Raw genomic sequence first — 15442 nt, forward strand, 5'->3', positions numbered from 1 at the left:
GGAGTAAGACCAGTATGATAACATAATTATACAGTTGACCCTTGAATGATGCAGGGATTAGGGACACCAATCCCCCACACAGTCAAAAATCCATATATAACTTTTGACTCCCAAAAAAAGCTTAACTACTACTAAGCCTCCTGTTAACCAGATGATTTACCAGTAACAGAGCCAAACATATATTTTGGATGTTATATGTATTATGTGCTATATTATTATGTGTTATATTATATTATCAAAGTAAGCTAGAGAAAAGAAAATATGGTGAAGAAGTCAAGTTCGCAAGTCAAACAAAATACATTTATAGTATTATCCAAAAAAAAATCCTTGGATAAGTGGGCCCACATGTGTTGTTCAAGGGACACATGTAAACACAAGGATTAGTACAAAGAAGACACTCAATAATAGTGGTTAAATGAATTAGCAACATGTTGAGAAAACTTAGCGTTGACTAATCCACCAATCCTGAGTGCAGGCTAACATGGCAAGCTTTGTCTTTCCTTCATGAATGAAGACATTAATGCCATCTCCTCCTATGTGCATATGAAGCAAAGCTGGGAGCAACAATTACTGTAATAAAAGAATATAATTCAATAATATCCTGACATGCTGGGATAGCAGATCAAAACTAAGGTTTAAATAGGGCAAGGTAAAAATCCTATAAAAAATTAAGCAATTAAACAAATGATATACACCCTTGGTTTTCATGCAGTTCCTAAGAAGGCATTTATAGAGAGATTTTGTTGATCACAAGGCAAAATGAACTTATTATCATTGAAAATGCTCAAGGAGACCATATGGATGGTCATCTATCCGATATTTTAGAAATGAATCCTACTCTGGGTAAAAGTGCTATCTGAACCATCTGTTCATTCAGCAAGTATTTACAGAGGACCTAGGATGTGCCAGGCACAATGCTAAGATCTGGAAGCGCACTGATGTCCAAGGCAGACTTGGCTCTTGCTGCCATTGGTGAGCTTCCTGGATCACAGAACACTGATAAGCAAACACACTGATAAAGCAACAGACCGTACCTGGTAGATTATCTCAGAGCAGGACACCTAACGCAGAATGGATAAAGTCAAGTGTTTTTTCCAAGAGGACTTTATAACCAATCAGATGAGGAGAGAGAGGAAACGTGAGGGAACTAAGAACTAGAATTTTTGATTTCTAGCATAGGTAGAGTATGCCACTCCTAAGGAAGGGAACGCAGAAAGAACAAGTGGAAGAGGAAAAGGATTAATTCAATTTGGAATACACCAAATTTGATATGCCAATAGACAGTATAAGTGAAGATATGTAGCAGACTGTCTAGTATGACCAGTCTAGAGTTCTATGTATATTGCAGTTGAGGCCATGGAGGTAGATGAGATCACCGGAGCAATAAAAGGAAACTAAGGTGAAAAAAAGTTCTAGGATGAAACCCTAAGGAAGCCAACACTCAGATCCTATGACAGAGGCCTATAAGAGATAGATGTCAAAAAAGGAAGAGTAGGTCAAAAATGCCCCAAACTGCTGAGGGATCAAAATAAGCCCTTAAGTAGGTCTTCGAAATAAAGTGGTTTTCCAAAGCTTCAGTGAGGGCCACTTCCTGCCGAGCTGAAGAAAACAGAGCCGAAAAAAACACCTCAAATGTTTAACGGCCCGATATCCTCAATATTAAATGATATAGACGCCAATAAAATCAGGGAAGCTTTCTTTCTTTCTTTCTTTCTTTCTTTCTTTCTTTCTTTCTTTATTTATTTATTTATTTATTTATTTATTTATTAAGATTTTATTCACTTATTCATGAGACAGAGAGAGGCAGAGACCCAGGCAGAGCGAGAAGCAGGCTCCCTGCGGGGAGCCTGATGTGATACTCGATCCCAAGAACCCAGGATCACAACCAGAGCCAAAGGCAGATGCTCAACCACTGTGCTCCCAGGTGCCTCAAAATCAGTGGAACTTTAGAGAGAAAGAATTTTGGCTAGAGAAAAGCTGGGAAGGAAAAAAAAAGTTGATAACCAATCCTCCCAAGGATTACAAAAAAACCACTTCCCACAATATTGAAAACAACACTGGTGTTTCTCAAATTTTTCCACCAGGACTACCGAAAATGCAAAAGAAAGTAACTTACATAGTGCTTGCCATCTCCAGGTGGGCAATGACACTAAGGTATGAAATTTGTTCTTAAAAATCCATGTAACTTGTGCATGACGCTCATAAAGACAGGAGTGTTTATTTTAATATAGAAATATTTTCCCCCATTTTCAACTAAAATCATTGTTCCAGAAAGGTGTTTCATGTTTATCACGCAACTTCCCATATGGCCCTCCCACCATCCTCACACACCCCATATGCATACACGCATATATATACTCCCACTTTGAGCAATATGGAGGAGGTGCTTCATTCCACAAGAGTGACATCCTCTGGCAATCTCTGCAGAGCATCTGCCAGAACCCAAGTCCCATGAATGGCTACACGACCTGTAAACACCTCGTCCTTTCATTTTCCTTAAAAATACCCCCTCTTCAACCTTCAAAGTATGTTTCAGACGTCATGGAATTTGATGGCTACAATGATGGAATTTGATGGCTACAAGGGACTTGAAGCATATGCCTCTTCATCTTCCTTACCTAACAAGTCATCATTTATCAAGTACTCTGTACATGGAGGTTGACTCAATCCCTTCAAATATTCAGTCACTTTTCTCTAAACCTTTCCCATGTATTTCCCAAGGTGCAGACGTGGTTTTGTAAAAAGGCTCTTATGCCTTTGAGACAAAGACAGGTTCAGCCTAAATGAGGTCATTAAAACAAAACATCAAGTTCCCAGTGCCCTGAGATTCCAAGCCAATGACCTACAGAGTGTTCCAGCTGATCTTAATTTCCCTGGCACAGCACAGTAAGAGTACTGTAATATAATGCAAAATGTCTCTAAAGAGAAACTAGATACTGGCTCAGGTCTTGCCAATACACAGTTAAATAATACCAAAGTACTCCTTTCATCTGAATACTGGGCTTCACACGCATATGTCACCCTTCCCAAGAATGAAAGTAATCTTCCACTATGAATGTGGGTTGACTGAAAAGCTTTTATTGGACTCAACTCCATAAAGCATACATGCTTTTTAACTGGCACACATGGCCTGGTAAGACTGAAAACGCCTCCAAGGGGACCAAAGAGACAAAGAACAGAACTTATTCTGAGTAAGGGTAATCCAAATTTAGAATGTGCTAATAGTGGTAAATCAATACTCAAAGTTTATCCTGACTCAGATCTCTAACATTTAACAATATCAAACCCCTCCCAGTAACTAAACTAAAGTTCACTTTTCTAAGTTTTCTTGCAAACTCTTTATCCCTTGTATTAGGATACATTCCCAAATATTCCCTCAATATTTCACTTCTTCTGGTCCTCTTCCACTCATTAATTCATTAATTTATTTTTTGATTCAGCAAAATTTATTGAGAGCCTATTAAGTGCCAGGCATTGCTCTATCAGCTGGAGGTGAGCAGTATATAAAACAAAGTCCCTGTCTTTACAGGGCTTATGTTCTAGTGGGAAAGGCCAGAGAATTACCACATATATATGTGAACATATAATATGCCAGATGTTATATGCCAGAGAGAAAAATTAAGCTGAGTAAGGGAGAAAAGACAGTGTGGGTGTGGAAGAAAGCAATGTCGATCTTCAAAGTCCATCCGAGCCAAAATTCATTTTTAATGATCCATCATCCAATAAATCAGTTAGGGCCTCTTATAATGTAACTAAAAACAATGAATTGGAAACCATCTGAGATGAAAAAAGACTTGTTACCAATCAGATTCATTCACCTTCTCAATTTCTGGACAGTTTATCAATGAGGCTTTACTGTTAATGATATGTTACTCTCTCATTTAAATGCAGTTTGTTCAAAATGATACAGTCAGAAAAATTAGGGGGTAAAGTGTTAATTTTATCATACCTTGGCCAAACCAACACAAAAGTGAGGTTTCTGCATGACTTCTTCCCATTTTTTTAAAAATAAAATGTCATTGTCTTATAATGTACTTTAAGTACATTTTCATCAAAAGTTTAGGGCTATAAATTTAGTTTATTCAATCTAAGGAAAATGTCAACCATATAATTGGAAAAGTTAGTCCTCACTCTCAAATCAGTCAGCCAGATTAGACTTATATTCTATCAGGTAAGGTCCAACTTTACTTTTCAATTCAAATAAAGGTATGCATTCTGAGAAAAAAATATATTTAAAAATACTCAAAATTAATTACAGATTATATAAGGTTATAAGATATAACCTCAGGTTTATCCAATTTACCTTCAAAAATCTGGTAGCCTCAGAAAGGATTTGTCACATTTAGAAGAATCAGAATTACTAGCTACTGTAGATGCTGTGGCACACTGTCCAAACCTGGCCGCTTCAGGACTAAAGCACTCATTCTCCCCATCTGCTAGCACCAGCCACCAAGTCCTCTAAGCCAAGTTCCCTTCCAGCCACTGCACTCAGCCAAAGAGAGCTGCCATGGTCAGGTCCTTCCCAGGGAACCCACCCTCTCTGCTCAAATTCTGAACAACTCTAAGGCCCACCCAGCTCCAGAGCTCCTATGGGATCAACTGAGGCCTGTGCTATGGCTGCACAGAGGCCCAGCTTATCCCTCTGTCCATTCCCATGGACAGTTTTCAAGAGTTCTGTCCAGTAAATGCCCTGCAGGCAAATGTGTGCTCCAAGTTGGTCTCCCAGGGAACTCACTGGCAGCACTAACCTACAGCAAGCACATCAGGTACTCACAGGCACATTTTCTTTCAGCTATTGGTTTATCCCAAGTATTGAAAATAGCAGAAAATGCATTTAAGTACTTGACAAAAGATTATTTCAATATTTCATGCTGATGTACTATTTACTTTGTTCTTAGGAAACTTTCCCTCAAAGGTTATATATTTTCTGACAAGAGTCAGGAGAGCGAGAAATTAAAGTCAATAATTAAAAACTGAAAAATAGGGATGCTTGGGTGGCTCAGTGGTTGAGTATCTGCCTTTGGCTCATGTCATGATCCTGGGATCCTGGGATCGAGGCCCCCATCAGGCTCCCCAGAGGGAGTGTGCTTCTCCCTCTGCCTATATCTCTGCCTCTCTGTGTCTCTCATGAATAAATAAATAAAATCTTTTTTAAAAACCAGAAAAATAGAGCAGCCTGGGTGGCTCAGTGGTTTAGCACTGCCTTCAGCCCAGGGCCTGATCCTGGAGAGCCAGGATTGAGTCCCGAAGCAGGCTCCCTACATGGAGCCTGCTTCTCCCTCTGCCTGTGTCTCGGCCTCTCTCCCTCTCTCTCTCTCATAAATAAATAAAATCTTAAAAAAAAAAAAAAAAGAAAAAGAAACAGTAAAAATTGTTATCAGTTCCATCACACAATCATATACCTGATTTTAGAACATTTCAACACTAACCAAATTTCTCATCATGTCTCTCCTTAACAGAAACTTATTTACGGCATAAAAAGACAGGAACTCCTTCTGATTTGTGGTGCTTCGATTAATCATTAAAGGAAGTTTTCCCTGTGTGTGATGCCCTGGAGGTTTATATGCCCCAGGGTGATGTACCAGGTGAGAACGTTATTATGAGCATAGGTGGGTTCTCAGAAAGGTTAGTTTTAGGATAAAGTACCTGTGGAAGAGCAGGATCTGAAAACTGTAAGTTTGCACACCTCGTATCTCTGCATTTCTACATCATAAGCACTGGCCCAAGTCATTCACCAATGATATTAATAGTTAATAATTAAAACATTTGCTAACACCTACTACCCTTTGCTCTGAGAGATTCCTATTATGAACCCAATTGATATATCCACTTGATTCTTTCTAACATGAGAATTTTTATCCTACAGTAAGCTGTAAGGAAGTATAGCACTCCACCAAACACTTTTTACTTATAATCTCATTAAATAAGAATAATGTGCAAAATTTACATTATATACATTATATCTATAATGTACAAAATCAGAAATATATCCATTAATTTTGTTACACATGACCAAAATATCCTATGTGTGTAATAAAAGCAAAGATATATACTGTTAAAAATCCTATTGGTCCAGGATCCTAGCATGCAATTTTATTTTTGTTAATAAAACTGGTAATAGAATTAAAAATACTTTTTTAATTTGATGAAGAAGATAACTGATCATGATTACAATAAATATGTCAAAATACAATTTGTTAAATTTATTTGAACTATTTATCAATAATCCACTGATTAATTCTTTTTTCTTTTTTTTTCTTTTTTAAAGATTTTACTTATTTATTCATGAGAGACACAGAGAGAGAGAGAGAGACGCAGAGACACAGGCAGAGGGAGAAGCAGGCTCCATGCAGGGAGCCTGATGTGGGACTCGATCCCAGGTCTCCAGGATCAGGCCCTGGGCGGAAGGTGGCACTAAACCACTGAGTCACCCCAGCTGCCCTTCTGTCTTTCTTTTTTTAAGATTTTACTTATTTATTTGAGAGAGAGAGAGAGAGTGCTCGAGCAAGCGTGCATGAGTGGGAGGGGAGGGGCAGAGGAAGAAACTGGCTCCCTGCTGAGCAGGGAGCCCTATGTGGGACTCAATCCCAGGACCCTGAGATCTTCACTGGAGCTGAAGGCAGACACTTAACCAACTGAGCAACCCAGGTGCCCCATTTTCATTCATTTTTTAAATGAAAAACAAGGAACACAAGATATTCTAGTTGGAGAGAAAAACAATAAATATTTAGACCAAATAGATAAATGCAACAACTCATTTCATGTTAAGTACTGCCAAAGAAATGCACAGGAAAAGGTGATGGAGTAGAGGAAAACAAGATAAAAAAAACAAGTGTAGAGGGATACTTCAGGCAGTCTAGTCTACACTGAGACCTACCTAAAGAATAAAGAGGATAGGGATCCCTGGGTAGCTCAGCGGTTTAGTGTCGCCTTCAGCCCAGGGCGTGATCCTTGAGTCCTGGGATCGAGTCCCACGTCGGGCTCCCTTCATGGAGCCTGCTTCTCCCTCTGCCTGTGTCTCGGCCTCTCTCTCATGAATAAATAAATAAATAAAATCTTTAAAAAAAGAATAAAGAGGAGTCAGCTATGTAAAGAGCAAGGAAAAGAGGTTCCAAGAGGAGACAACAAAGGCTCTAAGGTAGAACAAAAGATGCCAAGTTTGTAAACAGGTAGGACTGCTCCTGCACTGTGGCTGAAATATAATCAACAAACAATAGAATGCAGATGAGGTTATGAGAGAGATGCCAAATCATGTAGAATCCTGTAGGCCGGGATCCCTGGGTGGCGCAGCGGTTTAGTGCCTGCCTTTGGCCCAGGGCACGATCCTGGAGACCCGGGATCGAATCCCATGTCAGGCTCCCAGTGCATGGAGCCTGCTTCTCCCTCTGCCTATGTCTCTGCCCCCCCGCCTCTGTGACTATCATAAATTTAAAAAAAAAAAAAAAGAATCCTGTAGGCCAAGGTACAAAGTTGAACTTCATGCTAACTTTTCTATCAAAAAGTTTTCAACCAGGCAGTGACGGGTGTGATCTACCTTTCTAAGAGTTCGCGTCTAACAAGTGTATGGAGAATGGACCAAAATAGGCTAATGTTAGAAGAAGGCCATGTATGAGCCTCTTGTACGTGAGAAGGTAGTGGCTGAAGTTGGGATGGTAGCCGTGGAGATGGAAAGACATTCACGAATTCAAGGATATTGCCATGAGAAGTATGGCAGTACTTAAAAGACCAAAAAGAAGCCTCCTTGGATTTTGGCTAGAGCAACCAAATGGATTACTCAAGGGTGGAGCAAGAGGAATCTGGAGAAGGACTTAGAGGTTATGACCACCTCCACCCTTTAAGCCAAGCAGAACCACCATGCACTGGACTTATATGTCAGCCTCCAATGTTTCACATCTAATATTACATCCTTATTTCAAAGGTTAAATATAACTTCACCACTAACCTGCCTCCTCTGAGATATGACACCTTTTCTGACTCTCTATACCTTGATGTAGATGTGCAAGTTCTAGTTTAACTAGCCCCTCCTGCCCCTATCATCTCCATAAAGCTGGCTCCTATGCTCCTTGTCCCATGACACCTAAATGTGCCCTTTATCACAGAAAGCGTGGCGACTGTGTTGGAGGATCTGAACAAAGGGTGAGAGGAAACGTCTAGGGCCAGTGGGACCAAAAAGACCTCCCAGACACCCGAACCACCACATGTCACGTTACGTCTATGGACAAGTGTATGTGAATAAACAGTCTGCTTATAAATGCTCTTTTGGAATAGGTACTTGGGGCACCTGGCTGGCTCGGCTTGTAGAGCATGTGACTCTTAATCTTGGGGTTGTGAGTTTGAGCTCCACATTGGGAGTAAAGATTACTTAAAAATAAAATCTTTAAAAAAAAGAGAGAGAATATTAATCCTCTCATTTCTGTTTATTTTCTCTGGAGCTTTGAAAAACGTGAAATGAGCAGAACCAAAGAGAAGTACAAGAAGTAAAGGATGCTCTCCCTACATCAGCTCTCCCATTTCTCTCCTAAATTGATTCCCTTTGGCTCCCCTGCCTTGGCAAAGACTTGTGGCCACTCCCTAGGTTCTCCACTGAGCTATCCCTTACCTAGAGTGCCGGAAGGACAATGCCTATCCCTGCTCAAATACACATCAGGGTATTCTTACATATGGAATTTCTTACTATTCTATATAAGCTGACATGTTTAAAAGCCACGTCCATAGGACTACAGAAAGATTTTTTTTATATTAATTAAGATCCACATTTATATTGAACCATGAATGGCTCCAATTTTCCCTCTGGTGAAAGAACATAATAATATGCCCTTAGGGAAAAACAAACCAGAAGCTGAGCTTTCAGGAGAAGTGAAAAATAAAACCCATATTGCAGATAAAGGTTGGATTGCAAATGTACCCTGCAAATTAACCAAAAATTAGAGGCAACCTTCAAACTGGAAACAAAACCTTGACAGGCAGATCCGCTAGGAGATTTAAGTTTTAAAATAGGAAGAGACAGCTGTCTTCTCTTACAAGTGAAAGTAACGAGCATGAAGTAAGGAGAATCCTGAGTTGGTAGCTCCTGTCATCAGAGGCTAAGGAACATCACTAAGATGCAAGCTCAAGACAATGGCCAAGAGAGGTAGCCACCACTGAAGGGTGGTATTAACTCAAACCACTGTCAAATAAGTTGAATTAAGTGAATTGAAGCAAAGGAAGTAGAGACTCTGAACTGTCTAGGCCAGTCAGCCAAACTAACTGGTAAATCACCATATATCATAGGTACTTAATAATGATTTGATTTTGTGTCCACTGTTTTTTGTTTGAGATCTTTTTTTCTGGGGACACGAGTCATCGTCCATCGTTTGTTCCCCACCTCCAAATGCCATACCCATTGAAGTTGGGAGTTCCTGCTCACAGAATTTGTTCGCACAAACTTCGCTGAGCAGTGGTCCAGGCCCTTGTGCCCCTTTGGCCACAGGTGACTGACAAGCACCTGGACACACTGAGCTAAAAGATATCTCCAGATGTGGACTCCAATCACTTACCAAGTGCTGAACCACAACTAGGAGGAAAGATGTGTTCCCATGCGGTGGCCATTAGGGGCCAGGTGCACTGATGTGCAATCAAGACAAGCAAGACTGAAGACAAATGTGAGAACGAAATGGACATAGAAAGAGAAGAAGAGATTATATGCTGTGCTTGTGGCAGAATGGAGAAAGTGGCTACCTTGATTCTGGCTGACTTTCTACTCCCCCTTTTCTGATCTCTCATGCGATCAGTGAACTTTTGGCTTTCGGATACTATAATATAACCTTTCAGGCCAGTTCATGTAAGGCTCTGTTTCCTCCAAACAATCAATACTTGGATAAAATACCAACTAAAGTCCATTTGTACTATTCTTACCTTTTTTCAACTAAATGATACTGTCCTCAATGTTGAAAGATCAGAGTCTAAAAGTGACAGGAAATAAGAATATCCCTGATTTTCCACCTAAATCAAAGAGAAAAAAAAATAAGTCCAATTCCTATGCCCTTCATGAGGACATTGTTATTCAGTGGGTGTTGCAAGAGGCCTTGCATATCAACATTTTTAACAAGTATCCCTGCTGATTCTGAGAAAGGTGGTCCAATGACCACCCTTTGAGGAGTACTGCTCTAAAGCCTGCTTCAATATTGCTACAAAGATCTGTGTACTTTCAAATTCCTCCCAAGAAAAATGATATTCATCAAGTGCCAACATTCAGAAGTAGCAAATTGCTGTTGGAAAGACATATTTGTTTGAAACCCTAATAGGAGCAAGTATTGTTTCTATTATTTTTTCTGCATATATAAGATATTTGCATTTCATTTCACATTAAATGGGATTTTGTAAAATGGCCTGGGGGAGACTAAATGCAACTTATGATGCTGTTTCCATCTGAAAATGAATTTAAATTTCCAGAGAGCTAATTTAAAGACCTTTGAAATAAAACCAGTTTATAATTTGAGGATTTCATGTATCATTCCAAACTGAGGCAATGTGATTATCGATGGTTTTAAATGATACCAAGGAATTATTGTTATTTTTGTTATTTATTATTGTCTAAATACTGGTATTTTGGTTATATGAGAAAATATATTTCTCAGAGATGCATACAAAACTAGGTTGGCATGCAATGAGATGTTCAGGATTTTAAAATACTTCAACAAAGACAAGAAAAATTTCAAAAAGGAACAGATGAAGTAAATGAAGCAAAATCTTGCTAATTATTGAATCTGGAAAATGGGAATATGAGACTACAATTGATTGCTTTCTACTTCTGTGAATATTGGAAAAATGAGTATACGAGAGTTTGGTTAATGTAGCAGCCATGCAAGATTCCTACAGGACTGTGTAAATTGGGTTAATTACTAGCATCACAAAGGAATGACATCAGAGGCCCATTAATTTGGGGAGAGATGAACTTGTCTTTTGGTAGTTTCTGATATGTGAGAGAAAAAAGAACTCAAAGGCAAAGCATATGGAAAAGTAATTTCTTAATTATTTAAAAGATACTTTGTGTTTTTCTGAGATATACGAAAAGGTTTAATTCCATACAGAATAGATCAGAAACAGTGTGGTAAGGTGCAAAACACATTCAGACATAGTATTTTTTTTTATCTAGGTTCTTAAATGAGTATTAACTAATGGTACTGTCACCCCTGCTCTGACATTATGAGCAGTTATAATGAACAACCCTGCCTTGTTTATTCCTTGTACTACCCTTACAATTCTCGACTTCTGCGGAAACTGGACCTTCCTAAAAAAAAAGACTCTTTAAGGCTCAAGAAATGCAGATTTCAGATCCTCGCTGTGCCACAGTCAGCCACGTGGCATTTCTTAGCCTCAGTTTACTGATCTGTAAAACAGCATTCAACTAGATGACCTCAAAGTTCTCCTCCACCTCAAACATTTATAACATAGTTTTTCATAGCTGTCTTTTTATCTTTAAAATCTTCAGATATGTTATTTTGGGACTCCTGGGTGGCTCAGCAGTTGAGCATCTGCCTTTGGCTCAAGGCACAATCCCGGAGTCCTGGGATCGAGTCCCACATCGGTCTCCCTGCATGGAGCCTGCTTCTCCCTCTGCCTGTGTCTCTGCCTCTCTCTGTGTGTTTGTCATGAATCAATAAATAAAATCTTTAAAAAAAATAAAAAAAAAACTCAGATACGTTATTTTGAATAAGTTGTACTACAAAGTCCTGGGAAGCAATTAACCAGACCTACAGCACAAGCTGAGTCCCAGCACAAAAAATACCTGAGGGTAGACAAACTCAAGACAAGAACTGATTCTTCTGCAAGGGCCAAGGATCTCTTACTCCTTCCCTTTCTTCAAATAGTAAGCACTAAGGGATGATTTCCTGGTAAATTTCAATCACAAAAAGAAAAAAAGAGATCTAAATTCATAAATTAAGTCACTTTTAATAAAAAGTTTAAATTGCAAGGAATTTTTTTGGACCAAGTACGTAAAGAAATCTGCTTTAAATCTGCTCTATTGGTAAACACAAGGAAATATGCCTAGGAAATATATCTGGCCAGTATTATAACAAGAAGGAGAGAGAATAAAGAATCCACATCCTATCTCATTCTAGCTCCTATTTTAAAAGAAAATACTGAAAGCCTATAGCAAGTATTATATATACTTTGAGACACTGTATTTTCAAACAGAGATAAGGCATATCCTATTTGTGACTTCAGTGCACTTTACCACTCACGAATTATGTAGATAGCTCAATTTCTTAAAAAAAATTTTTAGAAAAAAAAATATATATAGCCTGTAAAACGATTTTTGACTATGTTTTTGAAAGGCCACATGAAATTTAACATGTCTAGTCTGGATTCTTTCAAACTTTCTGGTCAATTATTCGTAAATAACAAGCACAATTCTTCACTTTTTCTACAGGGAGAAAAGAATTGTTAAAATGCCTGGAATGGTTAATCAAAACAAGTGAAAGAGAAAATATAAAGAAAAGAGACATCAGCCTCCTGTAAGGTGTCAGCCATAAATAATAGTCAATAGAAATCTATCACATCCAGTCATTTACATCATCTCAAGTGAAGGTCAGGGATAATCAGGCCAGAAACACCATCTTGCCAAAGGGTCATCTGTGTCACAAAGATACTGAGCTTAGGAAATTACTGACATAGAGTCAGCTGTTCCCAAAGCATCACTCAGTCCAGAGAACAGAGCATACATAAAGGAATAAAAACAAAGGATCAGTTCTAAATGCAAAGTGTAGGTGGGAAACATAAAAGAATGTAAAAAGGCACCCTCCTCTTCCCTAATTTTGGGACATCCTTCTCTTCATAGAGATCCCAATCCTTGGGCAGGCGAAGAGATCATCCACTGTGAAGGGCCCTTCTCGGGTGGGAACACCCCTCCGGGACTGGTCTCTAGGAGGCTGGCCAGAACTCTCTGCTCATGAAACAGCATTGCCGTCTGTGTGGGTGCAGTGCTCTGAGAAAGTCACTGTAGAAATAGGACACAAGGCCAGAGCAGGAAACCGGCCGAGCCAATGGTAACACAGCACCCTTTTCCCTTTTTGCCAATTTGCTAAACCTGATCCAAAGAAATGCTATCATTCCCCAGGATAAGAAGTCTTACTGTGGGATGCCTAGTGGCTCAGGAGGTTGAGTGTCTGCCTTTGGCTCAGAGCATGATCCCGGGGTCCTGGGATAGAGCCCCACGTCAGGCTCCCTGTGAGGAGCCTGCTTCTCTCTCTGCCTGTGTCTCTGCTTCTCTCTCTGTCTCTAATGAATAAATAAATTAAATATTAAAAAAAAAAAGTCTTACACTAGGATGATGACCATGTACCGTTAGGGCATGCCCTGAATTAACCCTGACGCCTGTGCCCACCCTCTCTTTTTTTTCTTCTTCTAAGAACATATTTTCTCTCTATTCAAATCAAACCTTGCCCCGCTGACCTCTCTTAGACACAGGCATTCTCCCAGTGTTCATCTAGATCTCTCCCTCTCTGCTCCTCTTCCATCGTTCAACTCCTAAGTCATAAACCAACTCCAAATCAAAGCCCCATTGTGATAAGCACCCTCTGTATGGCATTTTTGCTCAGCTCAGGGCCCCAGAGCCTAGGATGGTGCAAGGAACACAGCAGGCCCTCCATAAAAATGGAAACAATCTTTTAAATTCCCCAGCTGACTATTCTGTCATCATCAGACATTTCCTTTTCCCATTCTGGATCTCAAGGGCAATCATCAATTTTTCCACCATCATATCTATCATCCATATTCCCACCTTATATACTAACCCAAAACCCAAGCTCTTCAAAAGTCCAGACAATTCAGCAGGGCTGTTTTTTGCTTGGGCTCTGACTTTAAAACTCATCCTGATCATACAGCTCTCAAGAATCTCCTCCTTGTTCATTTCCTCATCCAAAGTCACAGTCCCGCCCACTTAAGGACTTGCCTCCCCCATCAAAATCTCTAATTGAGAACATACCTCTGCTCTGGGAATATTTACTCCCACTTTCTCCAGTCCTTTTCCAAAAAGCACATGCACCAATTAAACTTCAAACCGCCCCCCTCAAACATATATATATATATATATATATATATATATATATATATATATGCCTTGTTCTACCAGACTTCTATCAAAACCCCACAGTCCATGGAAAGCTTTCCTACTGTCTTTATTATGTTATGAAGAACTCATCTATTCCCTAGGGTATCTCCTTCATTCCTAAAACCATAAACACATTATTGAACCCATCATAGGTAGTCAAAGTGCAGAAAAAGGGAGAGAGAACAATAGATGTGAAGAAAGGATCAACTGTCTTCTCTCCGCTCATTATCCCTCTCCTCACTGCAAGCATCTGACTGTTTAAATTTATTGCTTCTATCCTTGCAAGAACAAGGTACATTTTGCCTAGTGAAGCCTCTCTTTGTTTTGCTGATTCAAAATTGGGAGGGAGTATATTAAGAAAAGATGGGATTATTCTAGGATACACTGATTTTTTTTTTTTTTCCAAAATGTATAATCATGGTGGATCTCCTCATAGTTCCTGGGTCCTTGAAATCTAATTTGCCTAAGTCAGTCTCAAACCAGAAACTGAAAAAGAAAGCAAAAATTATAAAAAGAAAGTCCATCTTCTAATTATCACTAAGAAGTCATCTGCCTTCTTTATAGCCAGAAGCCTCCAAACTGAGGAATTCACTGGCAAAGAAGACATGTCAAGTTCTCGATTCCAATTACCTTTTGCCACAGATTCATTATATACCACTTCCCTTCAGTAAGTGAGGTTGGCTTGGGTTGAAAATGTGGAAGATTAAAGAAGGTATTAAAGAAATCAGACAACCTCTTTCTCACCCCAATACCACTGCCCTCCTTCTGACTAAAATTGATAATTATCACATGAAACTCTCCCACCTACCCTGGAAACAACAATAACTCCCAGACTCCGTACTTTACTCTCTCATTTAACCCATCCCGAAAGCCTGGTCGGTAAGTTTTACCATTCCCATTATACAGCTGTGAAAACTGAGGCCTCAAAGGAGAATGATACCGAAAACTCTGTCAGCCAATAGTCATTTAAACTAGGCCATATTAACCCTTTGTTACTTTTATAAATTACTGAATATCTTAAAAACCGTATAGATTTAGAACTCCTAAGATTTTTGAATTAGGAAATTTTAAAATGCATACCTGCTTTTTCCTTGAATTTGCTTTGGGAAACAGGCCTGCTGACAACACAGATGTAAATGGAGAACAGCATAGCTCAGGAAAAGGGTTTGGAATAGATGGCATTTCCAGAACATCAAGATCTTTCTTTTTTCTCCTACACCAAGAGAACATAGGATGTAATTTACATAAAGCGGAATGTAAAATATAATTGCTGACAGGATTAAGAAGTTACGGCCAACATGTGCCACTCTGTGACAACACTAATATTATACAAAGTATACAGCAAAGGTC

At 39.3% G+C, this 15442-nt stretch overlaps 1 protein-coding gene across 2 annotated transcripts in view; it reads right to left on the minus strand.

Annotated features, from left to right (window-relative positions):
- Window positions 1-15442, minus strand: part of GRB14 (growth factor receptor bound protein 14) — a 131387-nt gene that overhangs the window by 97462 nt on the left and 18483 nt on the right. For both annotated transcript variants that reach the window (XM_038584687.1, XM_038584686.1), the window contains exon 2: window positions 15173-15305. In XM_038584687.1, coding sequence (XP_038440615.1) covers window positions 15173-15305 — 133 coding nt within the window. The remainder of the gene's footprint in view (window positions 1-15172; window positions 15306-15442) is intronic.

Source organism: Canis lupus, chromosome 36 (genome assembly GCF_011100685.1).
Source record: "Canis lupus familiaris isolate Mischka breed German Shepherd chromosome 36, alternate assembly UU_Cfam_GSD_1.0, whole genome shotgun sequence".
NCBI lineage: Eukaryota > Metazoa > Chordata > Mammalia > Carnivora > Canidae > Canis > Canis lupus.